Source organism: Oenanthe melanoleuca, chromosome 17, assembly GCF_029582105.1.
Source record: "Oenanthe melanoleuca isolate GR-GAL-2019-014 chromosome 17, OMel1.0, whole genome shotgun sequence".
Lineage (NCBI taxonomy): Eukaryota > Metazoa > Chordata > Aves > Passeriformes > Muscicapidae > Oenanthe > Oenanthe melanoleuca.
Window position 1 is genome coordinate 8,148,353 of NC_079350.1, and position 14,700 is coordinate 8,163,052.

At 45.5% G+C, this 14,700-nt stretch overlaps 1 protein-coding gene across 1 annotated transcript in view; it reads right to left on the minus strand.

The window, feature by feature from the left end:
• Window positions 1-14,700, minus strand: part of PAPPA (pappalysin 1) — a 175,918-nt gene that overhangs the window by 36,917 nt on the left and 124,301 nt on the right. Inside the window, exons 13-14 of the mRNA XM_056505346.1 lie at window positions 12,902-13,115; window positions 3,529-3,700 (exon numbers count right to left, since the gene is read on the minus strand). Coding sequence (XP_056361321.1) covers window positions 3,529-3,700; window positions 12,902-13,115 — 386 coding nt within the window. The remainder of the gene's footprint in view (window positions 1-3,528; window positions 3,701-12,901; window positions 13,116-14,700) is intronic.

Sequence of the window (14,700 nt, forward strand, 5' to 3'; positions counted from 1 at the left end):
CACACCCTGGAGGGATTTGTGATAGACTCAGCCCTTGGATCTGGCGCTGGGTCTGCGTGGCAGCATCTGCCTGTGCCTCTGCAGCTCTCCCACCCGGAGCTGAGCAGGCACGTGCCTGTTTCGCCTGTCTGATCTGACAAGGTCACCCAGCTCACAGCAGCCCACACGAAGCACTTGGCTTTCTCATCTGGTTTATTAGCTGTCACTTTGGGCACTTTGTGCTGCTTTGACTGGCATCACAGCAACTGCTTCCCTTCATGTCCTGCCTTCCAAAAGAGGCTTCAGCAGGGAGAGAGGGTGGGCAAGGAGGAGAGAGGGGGGAGAGAAAGGGGCCTCCAAAGATACAGTGTGCAGTACAGTGAAGAGGATGCAAACTTAAACAAATCTGGTGCCAGAAAGATTTGTTTCTCGGGACTTTTAACAGCCTGGGAGAATTCATGTCTCCTTCCTGCTGCCCGAGATCCCAGCCGGCTCCTTCTTCAAGCGATGCTTCACGTGTGAAGTTTCCTCTCCTTAAAAATGAACAGCTGTGCCCTCCCCTCTAAGTATTCTTCCACTTCTGCCCACTACTGTGCCTCTAATTGAACCCACATGAGCCGTGCTTTCTTTTCCTGGCATGATTGATGATGCCTTTGCACAACATTAGGGAGCTGCTGGGTTTTAAATAACACCTCTTGACCAGAGCAGCAGTGGTGGTAGCTTCAAGGAGAGATGACAACAAGTAACTGAATGAGCAGGGCTTTCAGTGAAGGACAAGGGGGAGGAAACCAGTGAAAGACAAAGGGGGAAAAGAGGAAGAAGACAAGAAAGAACGATGGAGTTGTCAAGGGAGGGGGGGGGTGGGAAGAAATCAGGGTGGGAGAATGAAAACATCCCCAAGATCTTCTTTGTGAGAAAGATACATGAAGGATTTTGCTCCATCACTATGCAAAGCCCTTTGTTGTTGTTGTTGAAGTCCCTAAATGAGGATGAGAGAGAGCCCAAGAGTCTGTAAACAGCTCAGCTTTCTTTTTCTTTTCAAGCAGCAAAGAGTTTCTGCTGCTCAGAGTGCTGACGAGTTTTAGGGTTTGGTGATTTTACAGGATTTTAACAGAATTTGGGAATTGGAACTTCTCAGAGAGGGAATGAATGAATGTTTTGCCCTAAAACTGATTAAAATGGTGGCTTCAGAAGACAGAGTCTAGAAAGTGCAGAAACTGTTACAAAGATTTTCAAAGACCCTTTAGATGTAAGAGATTGATTTGAAATGTGACTTGTGCCCCCTACATCACTGAGGTGCTTTTGAAAATGTCACTTTTAATTCTCTTTTTGCCCTTTTTTTCTGTCTTTCAATGAAATAGGGAAGACAAATGTGGTTCAGATGCTAAACGAAGGTGTTTCCATTGGTCTGTGGATCACCTTCACCAGCATGCAGTGGTTGTGGGCCACTGATGGTCAGTCTGCTCTTTCAGATATTGCACTCAGCCCAGCCTCCTTTCTACCCGACACTGTGAAACACCAACATGTGCAAAGTTATTTCCTTCCTCCTCTTCCTCAGGCAGCCACACACACTGACAGTTAAATGAGGAAAAAAAAAAAAAAAAAAGTATGTCTAGACCTTCAAATCAGTCAGGCAAATAAAATAACCAATTAAATTACAAAAATGGAACAAGGAACAGCTTCGTGCAAGGTTTCCCAGCCATGACAGAAAGTCCCTGTGGCCGTGGACAACAACCCACGTGCCCTTTCTCACCCCCAAATGCTTGGACTGGAAGAGGAGCTGAAGCTGGGAAGCAAACATAGAAGAAGCACAATGCCTTTTGATATGAGAAATCCAGACCATGGATTCTGGACTTTTTCAGATAATTAATTTCTTGCCTACATGTTCCACAAGTTCTAGTTTGATGCACCTGACATGAAGAAATTAAACAAGATGACAGTGAAAGAAACTGTCTGTTCCTTTCCAGCAGATCTCTGAAGCACAGTAATAAAACTTTAAAAGCATGTGCTTAATGTGCTTAGCTGGTCATGGGTGTCTTTAAGATGCTCCACTCCTTCCCTGATTTGAACAGTGGATGCACAGCACTGAGCAAAACAAAGCCACTGGCCTCAGGGGGTTTTATTGGTGGAAAAAGACAACGAAGTGCAATAGCAGAGCAGGGTGAGAGGAAGCATGTTGTAATAGGCAGTGAATCACGTTAGTGAGGGGTGCTAAAATCCTCTGCTCCTGTCATATGAGTCTGATCAAGGCTCTGAAACCAAACTTCTCCCAGCAAAACCATGCCCAGCTGGCTGAACCTCCCCAAAAAGGTAATGCTTGCATTTAAATAATTCAGGGCTGGTGGAGAATGCTCAGGCTGTTTTATTTGGTTTGTGATCCCTGCCTGCTCCATGTACCCCATGTACAGATCCCTTCCAACAATTTCCTGGTTCAGCCATGCAGGCTCGTTTTGAGAACTGGTTTTCTGTTCTGTAAAAATGCTCAGCTGGAGCTGGGGTTCTGGTGCTGATGCCAATTAGGATGGAAGAGGCCCAGCTCGCGGGGTCCTGTATTTGTTTTGTAATTGAGTTGAAAGGGCTGACTCATTCCCCTCCACTTTGTCTCCCCCCTCTGCGAGCTCATGAAGAACACAGTATTTCACAAGTACAGACAGGCTGCTGAGTGTGGCTGCCCCAGCCCCCGGCCCAGATGTGAGTGCTGCCCCAGATGTGAGTGCTGCCCCAGATGTGAGTGCTGCCCCCACAACCAGGGAGAGAAGGTGCTGATGGGGGAAACCACCCCCATGTCTCACTCAGAGGATGTGGCAGGGCACAAAGTGGGGTGTCAGCCCTGCATCCCCCTGTCCCCAGCATCCTGCTCCCTGCTGCATGTGCACCTCATCCACCTTCCCCAGCACAAAACACCTGCATTATTTTTTAAATGTTTAAACAAATTTCTAGTTTTCCTCAATACCCCCCTCACTGCATGAAGACATGCTGCTTTTGTAGGACTGGATTATTAATGCAGGGATTAGAGAGGATGGGGAGCATTTCCTGCCCTGCTTGGGAGGTTTTTGGTGATTTCACTGGAAGCAAAAAGGTTTGGGTGCTTCTTCTGTGCCCTCCATGCTGTACATGTTAGTGTGTTATTTGGAGCAGTTGGACTGAAACACTGCAAAGGAGTTAATACATTGTTAGCCTCAATCCAAGGCCTAACAATTAGGTATTTTGCCCAGAAATTGGTTGTGCAAAAACACAAGCACCCTATTCTCAAAACACCAACCCCACTGTTTAGCTGAGTAGAACCAGTGAGATCAAAGAGGGACTCAACACAAACTTTTTGGTTTGAAAATTTCTAAATTTGGGGAACATCTGAGCTTTGCTCATTGCCAGTAATTCTTCCTACAGAGTCAAAGGACTCCTGTTCTGATGACAAGCACAGACAAGATCTTGTCCCAAGGCTGGGCTGAGATTTTAGCACCTAGCCTGAGTTGTTTCTCAATTTCTCCACAGCCGTGCTCATCCTGATCTTGTGCATCATAAAAAAAGCCCCACCCCAGCAGGACAAACCTGGCTCTTGAGGAGATCATCATCTCTGTGGATGTGCAGGATGTAGCCCGTCCTGCAGCTGACGTTGCACTGGGCGCCGTTGTCCCAGCCGGTGCCGCCGCTGCAGTTCAGCACCGCGTTCTCCATCTCCAGCCTCTGGCAGTCACTGGCCTCACAGGAGTAGTGGACACAGCTGGGAGGGAGACAAGGAGTGCTGGTGTTATTTTTTATTTGGTTGTTTCAGTCCATTTCACCAATGTGTGACTGACAGCCTTTGGTCAGAGAGTTCTGAGCCCGGCTCAGGACAGGGTTCCACAGCCTCCTGGTGCGTGTCCTGAAGGACAGAGGCAGTGGACACAGTGATAACGGCAGCAAATGACAGGTTTTGTAGCAAAAGGAGAGAGCCTGCCAATTCTGCAGAAGTACCTTCTATTCTGCAATGCTCAACTGCACTATGACCTCCCTACTCCTGTATTAATGTCCATTTATCCACCCATCCATCCATCCATCCATCCATCCATCCATCCATCCATCCACCCATCCATCCATTCCTCCCTCCCTCCTATGAAAGCATCCTCCCTCAAATAGCAGACCTCATGCCCCATCCAATTTTAAATCTGCTGAATTCACTAGTGCTGATATTGGCAGTGATAAGTGTGCACATGGGAGGAGGTTTCTGCGATAGACACTCTTATCTTTGAGAAGCTCGATTGAAATCATCACTTTCATTTTATTCCACTTCACGAGGAACACCAAACATCAGCTGTGTAGCTGTGTTGATAAGCTCTTATCAAGCTCAGCAGCATGCTGTCATTTCAGATCTCTCCAGTTACTCTCCTGTCATCCATAAAATCTTTCCCTCATAGAAACTGTCTGTTCTCCCTCTGGAAAATTATTATAACCTTATGCACAACTTGCAAAAAGAGATTTTTGTTTAATTTTTGTATACACAGAGATGTCTGATTGACACAAAATCTTTCACCATCTCTGATGACCTGAGTTAAACACTATAGCACATCTTCAAATGTGAGTATGGGGTAGTACCTCAACAAAACAGTAGTAAAAATGTTGATGGCCATGAAGGGAGATTTAGACTAGAGAGAGAGAAGAACTATTTTTACAATGAGGCTGGTAAAACACTGACACAGGTTGACCAGAGCAGCTATGGATGCTCCATCAATGGAAAAATTCATGGCCAGTTTGGACAGATCTGAGCAACCAGATCTAGTTTACTGCAGATGACCTTTAAAGGTCCCTTTAACACCATTCCATGATTCTATGTGCAAATAGTTTCTGGATTAGATATGAAATTTCTGAGATAAGGACCACTACAAGGTGATATGTCTCTGCTGAAATTGAAATTTAGTTCTGAGGAGGGAAAACATTGAATTATTCCACCATCTCCTTGGGTAGCAAAGAACTTGAAGGAAAAAAAAAATCTAGAAAGCAGGGAAAGCAATGTATCAATGCACATATTTTGAAATAGATTAGAAGCAGTTATTCCTGTCTCCTAGAGAAAAGGGTTAACAGCCACCAAAGTCCTGTTCAGTTTAATAAGCCCTGACTTAGCATGTACATGGCATTTTGCTGTATTCAAAGCACCACACAGACATTATCTAATTAATTTTCGTGACACCCCTGCGAGGCACCTGGGCTGGAATTGTTATCCCCACGTTACTGATAGAGAAGCACATGTGTGCATGTCTCTACTGAGCTCTAGATCAGATTAAATGACAGTATTTATGTACCTGCACAACTCATTTCTCTGTCCCAGACTAGTGCTAATATGGGAAGTGCCCACTGCTTGTAATTTAAAGTTGCTTGTTCAGTGTTGGCCCTTCCCTGGAGTGTGATGAGCCATAAACAATTCCTACATCCAGAAATACTTTATTTCCTCATTGTGCACAAAGCATCACTGCTGACAGAGCTGAGGAAGGAGAATTCCACCTCTGTGTTGGCCAACTCCATACCCTTGAACGTAACAAACCACTGGGTATCAGCACAACTTTAATGCTCATCACTTCTGCAGAATGGATGATCCTCTGCCAGAGGATGCCAGTGGATCCTCTGCCAATGGATGATCCTCTGCCTGGCCTATCCAGGGTGATCCTGCTTTCAGGAGGATCCCACTAACCAAGGATTTCACATGTTTTCAGTCACTGCATCTCCCAGCCTGGAGTACAGATTTAAACTGCCATGGATTTCACTCAGTAAGGATCTATAATGCTGTGGATGGAGCAGCAGCAGAACAAGTGAGCAGCACATCCTTGTGCCCAGGTGGCCATCACCGAAGAGAAACGAGGTGAGAACAGCCAGGTGCTAATGCCTTGCGAATGCCCAACACGAATCACCCAGGAGTGTGACCCACAGGCTTTACACTCTCTTTTACACACCACAAGCCTCACAGCCTGCAGGTCCCCAAGCACAGCAGGACTTTACCAACCTCTTCCTAACCCTACCAAGCTCATGGTACTGCTGTTTGAGTAGGTCCTCAGCTGACATCAGCAAGAATATCTGAAGCTGGATGTTGAGTGAGAGGGTAAACGATGAATGATGCTCTGTGGAACCCTCCCTGTTACACGTCCCAGTTACACTGGCCCATGAGGGCCAACTCTCACTTTGCTCCCCTCCATTTCTCAGATGGTGAGGCTGCAGCACGAGTGCCTCCTGTGCCAGGGCTGCAAAGCTGTCAAACTTGACTCACTGGGGAAAAAAAAGAAGAGCACTATTGCCAAGCCACTCTCAGAAGCACATACTGCAAACCTCGATTGCCTGTTGCAAAACTGCCTCAAAATCTGAAAATCTTCTTCCATCAAAGTTGGAAAAATAAAATAATAGCAGACTTATTTAATCTAATACTTATGTGAATTAGTGCAGCACTGAATTCAGCCTTGAATGGCTTCAGAGGGAAGGGTGAGCCCAAGAAAAGCCCTGTAATTTGCACAGAGGGAAATCTGAAGCAACGTCACCGCAGTCAGTGGCATCGCTTTTCATTTCCATCAATGTAAAGGAGAAAAAGAATCTGGTTTCTGGAGTTCAGATCAGGACACCAGATGAGCAAGCCTGGGCTTAGAAGTCCTACAGAAACGCCACAGACAAAGGCATTAAGAAACACTTATTGTGATGTTCTTCTTTCTGTTTACAAGTCCCCTTGTGGTCTTCTGAAATGGCCAGGGAACATTTTTAGCCACCCCCTCCAGGCTCCAGATTATGCCTTGGTTAGCAGATCATCTGGGCAGCTCTCTCTGTCTGTAACTCTATATGAATGACTTCAGTGACAAACAATACAACCATTCACTTTTTGTAAAAAAACAACCACTGCCACCAAATGTTTCTAATTTAAATATTTCTGGTTCTCTAGCTACTGGTTCCAATTTGGTATCAGCTACTGTCAGCCATAAATCCCAATGAATTTTGAAGTCATGATCCTGAATTGAGCTCTGCAAATGCAGAATTAGGAAGGAGAAATTAATATCTCCAAGTAGGAAGTTTAGACAAAGAACCCATCACATTCATTTGTGGATTACAGAAGCTCTTGCATGGGTACTGCCATTTAGCAGTGGTCAATCATCACATGTTCCAGAAAATGTGCATTCCTCAGGAAAGGAACAATATAAGAGCATCTGAGAATGAAATCACTTCGGTTTTAACTCATGTTGACTCCTGGCATAGGACAGTTTATCCCATTTTTTTTCTGTCAAAACTGTGTGACTTCATCAAAACTGCCTATTTCAAATCATTCCTGGTCTATCCTAACTCCCAAAAATCCTTACCAAAGTACAAAGTAGTCTAGAGCAAAGCTACACAAAGGACCCAAGGACGACTCTAAAAATTCACTTGAGCAAGTGTTGGTGCCTGGGACATTCCCTGACAAGTGTTTATTTCTCCTTCAGGATTCACTTGTTCCTCTTCTTGCCCTGGCAGTGCACAGTTTCCTAAAACATCTTCACACCGAGGTGAGTGGATTTCTTGCACACATTCCATTGCATGTTCAAAACAGATCAAGACAGACTGTTTCAATGATGTAAAAAGCCCTGGACTGAGTAAGCTTCTCATGTAGGCTGAAGTTCTGAGCCAGTTCTTACTTTATTCAAATCCATTCTGCCCATCCCAAATCTAAATGAGCTCAGTCATTAGGCTCTAAATCTGTATTTCTCTGTGCCAATATTGGCCCCAATTCAGCAAGGCACTTAAATATGTGCTTAACTTCAAAAGCACAGTTAAGTCCCACTGATAGATTTGACTACAGGGGGATGTAAGCAAATAGCTCAGGGCTTTGCTAAATTGGGGCCTTTGTGGCACAATCCTAGAAACATTTGTATTTTAACATGTTTATAGAAAATTATAACAATTAAGTGGAGCTCTTCCTTCCTCACATAAAAACAATCCAGGACTTCCTCTTTTGAAAAGCTTACAGCAGCCAAACTTTCTTTTCCTAACCCCGAGGTCAAGCACTTTTCCAAGAACTCATCTTAACATGGTGCCTTAATTATTTGTTTCCTTCATGATGGCTCTGACACATATCTAAGTTCAGGTAAGACTAAAAACTCGTGGTGGGCATTTTTTAGAAGTGTCTCAACATTATCTCTTGGACACAGTAAAAAAACTCCCTTTTCACAGCCTGGGCTGCAGATCTGAAATGCAATTTGGTTTTGTCCTACGCCCCCATTCACACGACTCATACACGTGTAGCCCTCTGAGGGTTTTTCTAACGTATTTATCCTTACAATGGGTTTGTGTTCTTCTCTCTAGAGGTTGCTCTAAAGGCAAGAGGAGGTTCTCTCTAATCCAAATATACATGCAGAGGCTGCAAGACATATTTCTTGTTGTAGAAATTAGGAAAAAAAAAAAAAAAAAAAAAAAAAAAAGAACTGAAAAGGTGGCAATGACTTCGTCTTCTTCAGTCTTCAGCTAAAGCACATTGCCTCTGGTATTAACACAAAATCTTGAAAATCTACCCAAATACATGGGGCTGGATGAGGACTGATGAACCTGTGTTGACTGGAAGAAGGACTAAGCCCTTTCTTAAAAAGGTGTTTGCCTTGAAATCTGATCCATGAGAATGACAATGTGAGTGATGTCACCTAGGGTCCCTTCAGCAATGTCACCTCAGTACTGCTGGGCTTGACTGACAGCGATCCCAACAAACCCCTATTTCCAACTGAAAGGGTCAAAATTAAGCTAAACCCAGATATTTACAGAAAACCCTTGCTCCAAGGTGAGCCCCAGGAAAGGAGAGGCACGAGCCAGCACGTCCCCCTCATTGTCCCCATCACTGGCAGGGCAAGTTCTCCTTGGGGCTGGGCTGTGCCTCCAGCCTGCCTGCACCCCGTGGCGTGAGCTGTTCCTGCCAGGGGGGTCCATATTGAACTGATAAAGCTCTCAAAGCCCCGTCACCCTGCCAGCTTGGAAGTGGGACCGTGTCCCTGGGCGTCAGCAGCCCCACAGGTTTTCTCCCTGCCAGAGTCTGTCCAGGCAAACAAAGAAAATGCAGTGCCTTCCACTTTAATAAAAGCCAAATGATGCCGTTTGCCAATTACCAAAACGGGGCGAAGGTTAAAAACCCATTGAATTATAACACATGTCACGGACCAAAGCTTCTATGATTAACAGTTCTGTGAGAAATTCATTAATTTCACCCGAAGCAAGCTGACAGAGATTGTGCTTAATGACAGAATGCAGGGCAGGGGAAAGGCGGCCGAACTGGGAAAGAGAAAGCTGCATTAATTCACAACAAAAAGAGACGAGGAAACCCTTTTTTCCCCTTTATGAAAAGAAAAAAAAAAAAAATTAAAAATAACCAGAGTTGTAAAGAGCGGTTGCATTTGTTCTGCTGCTGAAGATTTATCTTCATCATTTCTTGTTGGGGAAGCTGACAGCAGGCAAGAACAAGACAAAGAGAAGAGTTGGAGTGGGCTATGAATCCCTGGGGCTTGTTTGGGGCAGCAAAGGGTGCAGCTCAAAGGGAACTCTCCACAGAGGCCAGAGCAGGTGATGGTGTGGTGGCCAGGGGTGGGTGTTGGTCCACAGTGCCAAACATCCAGACATGCACACTTACGAGGGAGGAAAACCCAAAATCTGCCCTGCAGAAGCAATTTTGGAGATTTATCAGTGAGGCTGTGCCAAGGTTTAACCAAGGAAAGCAAAGTAAAATCTTTTCGCTGCATTCACTAGAAAGCATGAGGTGGTGACAATGTGAGGCAAGAAGACTGGAGAGCTGTGGGCAGCCAGGGGGACTTGTCTTCAGTATGAACACAGAGTTAATGGTGGAATAGGAAGAGGGAAGCTCCTGAAATGCCCAGTTCTGTCAGCTGAATTGGGTGAACTGGGCTTTCCTTCCTGCAGTCTGCAGGAGAGGAACAGTGGCACCAGGAGGGGTGGTGGAGGGGACAGGTCTGGTGACCATGGCAGTGAAGTGCCACCAAGGAAAAGCAGCACTTCCCAAAAACTGCTTTGCCAGGGATGGGTGACCCGCAGCTGATGTTTCCTACTCAGTGAAAAAACCTGTTTTTGAGGAACCACTGTCAAAGGCAGCCATAGCACACCAGGCCTTGTTGCTGCTCGAGTTGACTGCGGGGTGGGAAATTATCCCTCTGCTTCTGCACACCCAATTTCACCGTCCACTGCATGAGGCTACACAGGAAATAGTAAAAGTATAATAATTCGAGCTATAAAGCACAAGAGAAGAACTAACCAGGCCATTATATCTGGTCTAAGGATTCAATGTGAAAATAAAGAGTGTCATTTTTACAGCCCATCTCCAGCAGTGAGGTAAACTTCTGCTGGAGGAAAAAAAAAAAAAAAAAAAAAAAGCCTGTACTCACTGGCAGCAGAAAAAACAACTGGAAGAATAAAACTGGAAAGGACAGAGTAGGAATTTTCAAACTAAAAATGTCTTCAGGAGGATAGAATGGATTTTCAAAACAACTAATGATGACTGAGGACAGCTACCTATAAAGTTCAATTGGGCTTTTAGATTTAAGCCCATTTTTCTCTAAAATATTAACTATAACGCATATTTTGAGAAAGAAGAGTAAGTGCATGTTTTATATTTGGTTATTAAGTTGTCACTAACCCATGGGAGGGATCCATTCACCTTCAAAATAAAAACTGTGTTAACTTTTAACAGACAATATATTTCTTTTCCCTCACAATTTTAAAATCTGCACCCTTGCCTAGAAATATCTGTATCTGGCTATAAATCCTCTCCAAGCAAAATAATTCTCCCTGAAAGAGAGAAATAATACCTCTTGTAGAGAGAAGCCAAAAAGCAGGCAAAAAATATCCATGCTGACCTAAGGAAAACGAAAGCGGTAAAATGGATGATCACACATAGGAAGGCAAGTTCCTTTAAAAGTTCAATAAATGCCTTAAAAATCATATTAGGCAAATGCAACCAGTGAGAAAAGGGGAGAAGGGAAAGATGGACAGGGTGGAACTGGCACCCCAAGGGAATCTGATGGGCAGACTGTGAGCAGGGGAGAGAGAAAACCCGTGACCAGCCTCTGAGCTGGTTGAAAAGACATTTTTAAAATCTATTTTTCTCTGTTCTTCCTGGATTGGGTAAAATAACCAAGGAAAAAGACAGCAGGTGACAGCAAAGGTGTCATCTATTTCCTGGCTGCACAGCTTAATTCACAACTTCCTCTACATCTTGGGTACCCGAACTGCTTGGTGGCTTTTGTACAGAAGAAAACAGATCTGCTCCCCCCAAATGATCCCACCACAAGGCAAACTGGGGGCTGACTCTCCACTGAAGCACTGTCATCAGAAATAATTCCACTGATTTCTATTGCCTTTGGACCAGGGCTTTACTTTTGAGAGCTTCAAGTTCCCTGACAGACATGGGAAACTTTATGACCAGTCCAGAGCTGGAACCTGCAAGACCTAAAACATTACTTTGAGCAAGTGAGGCTCAGATGGGAGTTTGTGAGAGCAGGGGCTGAGAGGGTTCAGTGCATCCCCAAAAAAAAAAAAAAAAATTATGCCAGAAAATCAAGAAGTAAAGTAAGAGACAAAAGGCGGGTGATTCTTCCTCAGGGGATTTCTAAAGGTTGGGTTGCTGGGCTGCAGAGGCTCACTGAAGCTTTGCCTAAGGGGGATGCAGTTTTTATTAAGGAAATAACTTTCTAAACACAGAGCACTTCTAGTTCCATAAGTGAACAAATGGTTCAATTCCTACTGAAAACTTGAGAGGATAGTGGAATGTAGCCCTGTGTCTCAGTCCTCCTGAGCTCCCTGTTGCTTCTCATCAGCTCCTTCCACTGGGGCTTTCTTGCCCTTTTTCTGTCCTGCTTCAGCGCTGGGATTTGGCCACACTTCCACCACCAGACTTCTCATCTGAAACTTGATCCTGCTGTCTTTGGGCCTCTGAATTTATACAACCTATTGCACAGAATGATCAGACGCTTTGAATCTAGGTCAGAACACACTGACTGGATTGATTTAGCTATAGATATACTCCTTTTTTTTTTATTTTATTTTCCCCTCCCTCTCCCCCTTCTCACCCTCCCGCCTTTCCTGGAATAAAAGCAGGTCCTAAAAACAAGCCAGAACACTATCAAAAAACCTGACAGCTTGCTTAGGAGGCTGAGCAGAGGTTTGCTGGGATATGCAACTTGTTTTACTATTGCTGCCGCTATGGTATGACAACAGCTCACAACTTTGAATTCACAAAGGAAGAAAAAAATATTCTTTCAGGGGTTTTGCTAAATTCTCTCCTTTTCACTGCCTCGCTGAAAGGATCCATGAAGCTGCTGCACCAGAGGCCATGAAAGGTCACGATCTCTGTGGGATGCTGTAAAGCAGAGGCTGAGAGGGGTTGGTGGTGATCTATTGATGTGTCTGTAATAACAACAAGAATAAAATGGTAGCCATAAACCTTTCATCCTGGGGGGTCCCACAGAGCTTTTCAGAATGGGGGCCGGATCCAGAGAGGTGCTGAGGGTCTCACCCAGCCATAAAAGCACGGCAGATGCTGATGGCCCTGCAGCCCAGGGCTGAGCACCTGGCAGGATCCAGCCCCTCCAGGGCACAGCGACACTCTGTGTCCACGCTGTCCCTCCCGTGGGAGGTCCCCGTGGCACTGTGGCAGCACAGAGCAGCTCAGATTGAACTGGTGTGTGAGCAGCCAATGCCACACCACGCTGGGGAATGTGTGCTGAGTGGACTGGGCCCCATTCCAGGCTCGGCATAAAGGAGGGAGGAGAAAGGAAGAGGAAATAATTCACTAACAGCATCCCATGTGGGTTAAATGTCCCATCCATCCTGATCAATGAGAACACTGCCGGTTTTCTAGCCGTGACACAAAGGGGTCAGCAGGGTTCAGCTGCTGTGCCCCTCGTGGCCCTCCCCAGCCCTGGCTGGCAGGGGGAAGCAGGGCTGACACGCTCACCTCTGCTCCGCAGGGCTGTAGGTCTGTCCTTGCTGGCAGCTGCTGATGGTGATGGGGTCGAAGTTGTGGAAGGAACGCAGGGCCACCCCGGAGATGGCCACAAACTGGGAGCTGAAGCTAATGAGGACAGCCTGGGTGTGATAAAAAGGGTGACTGAGGTCATGGATGACGGGGATAATCAGGGGATTGTTCCTGCAGCTCAGGACGTGGACACCTGCCAGAGGAGAGACAAGATCAGAGGAAGGGTCAGGCTTAACACAATTGCTTCCCCAAGCCGTGGGCACTTCAGAGGCATTTCACCCAGAGGAATGGCCCTATAGAGCTGAAAAGTTATGGTAAGCTGCCTGGAGGGGCTTCCCAAATCGCTGTGGAGAGCTTAGCCAGAAGCAGATCCCTCCAGACAGCTGAAGAAAGGCTGCCATTCTCCCCAGGCCCTCGGAGCCGCTCCTTTAGACCACAGCTACGTTTCTATTGTGCTCTGGTAAATCAGGAGCAACCAGCACGGGGGAAGCAGAGTCACACTATTGTAAAAACGGGTCCTGGAGGACACTTGGAGCCTTTATATGCAGGATCAAACAGCGCCGGCAGGCTGGGGGGCTTTGTGCACCAGGGCTGGGGCACCAGCAGCTCTTTGGAGCTGTGCATGTCATTAGCACTCAGGGTAAAACTTCTTTTTTTTTTTTTTTGCATGAGCTTTCCACTAGATTTGTCCAGATTTGATTTTTTCTTCAACACTTTTGAGCCTTAGTGTATCTTGTTCTTTGCAAGAAAAGGCAGATTTGGTCCTGGAGACAGAAATGAGTGTGATGGAGCCACTGAGGATTTTATAGGTGATCTCACTCTAGAAGAAAAAAAAAATGTCTTGGGGAAATAAAAGTATCTCAAGGCTGTGGTGCACAGAAGCACAGAGAGGTGGCAAAGAAACTTCTGAATCCCTTTTGTCCAGTGACAGCTGGGAAGAAATTCCCACCTTCAGGTAAAAGCAACCTGAATTCAAAAGGGCCAAACCCATCTCAGGGGGAAGGCAGAGGACAGACAGCTGTCGGCTGCCCTCAGAATCCATTAATTGAGATTCATGGCCTGCTGGCTGCCTGCAAGGCTCTGCCTCCACAGCTCCATGGCATCACTCCGAGGATCAGCTTGGCTCCAGATCCATTTGCTTCACTGGAGCTCACCCAGCAATGGCTTTGGCCCAGGCCCCTTGGCTACTCTGATACACTTTCAAATTTGAAAATAAAATAAATTCTATTTGCATGTTTAACTGGCTCGGGGATTTCTGTTATTATTTTTTTTTTCCTAGTTTGGATTTCTTGACTCAAAGGGGAAGGAATAAAAAGGCTTTCATTTTTCTCCTTAGAAAGTGATTTCCTGTGAATTAAGACACGCTCTTTAAACATCTATCTCCCACCCTCTACTTAAAAAAAAAATAAAAATCTTCTTGTAATAAAAAAATGAAATAAAAAAGCAAGCCTCTTTTTGTTTTGGTCTTCACCTGACCCTGAAATAACCTCCCTGTCTACTTGCCTCCCACAGGTCTTTTGATATCAGCTCCTTGTGGAACGGTGCACGTTTCTCACTTACAAACAGGTGCAGTTAATACTCAAAATCCCGGGTTCCCAAATTCCTTGGAAGTTTCTGCCTTCTCTGATGGAAAGCCAAGAAAGACCTTATGGTATGAGGCTGTTTATTCACTTCTATTTCATTCCTTGTGCTCAGGTGGTGTCCACAACAGAACAGACCCTCAGAGCTGTGCTGGTTATTTCTGATCCTCACCAGGAAAAGTGGCTGGACAGGTCAGG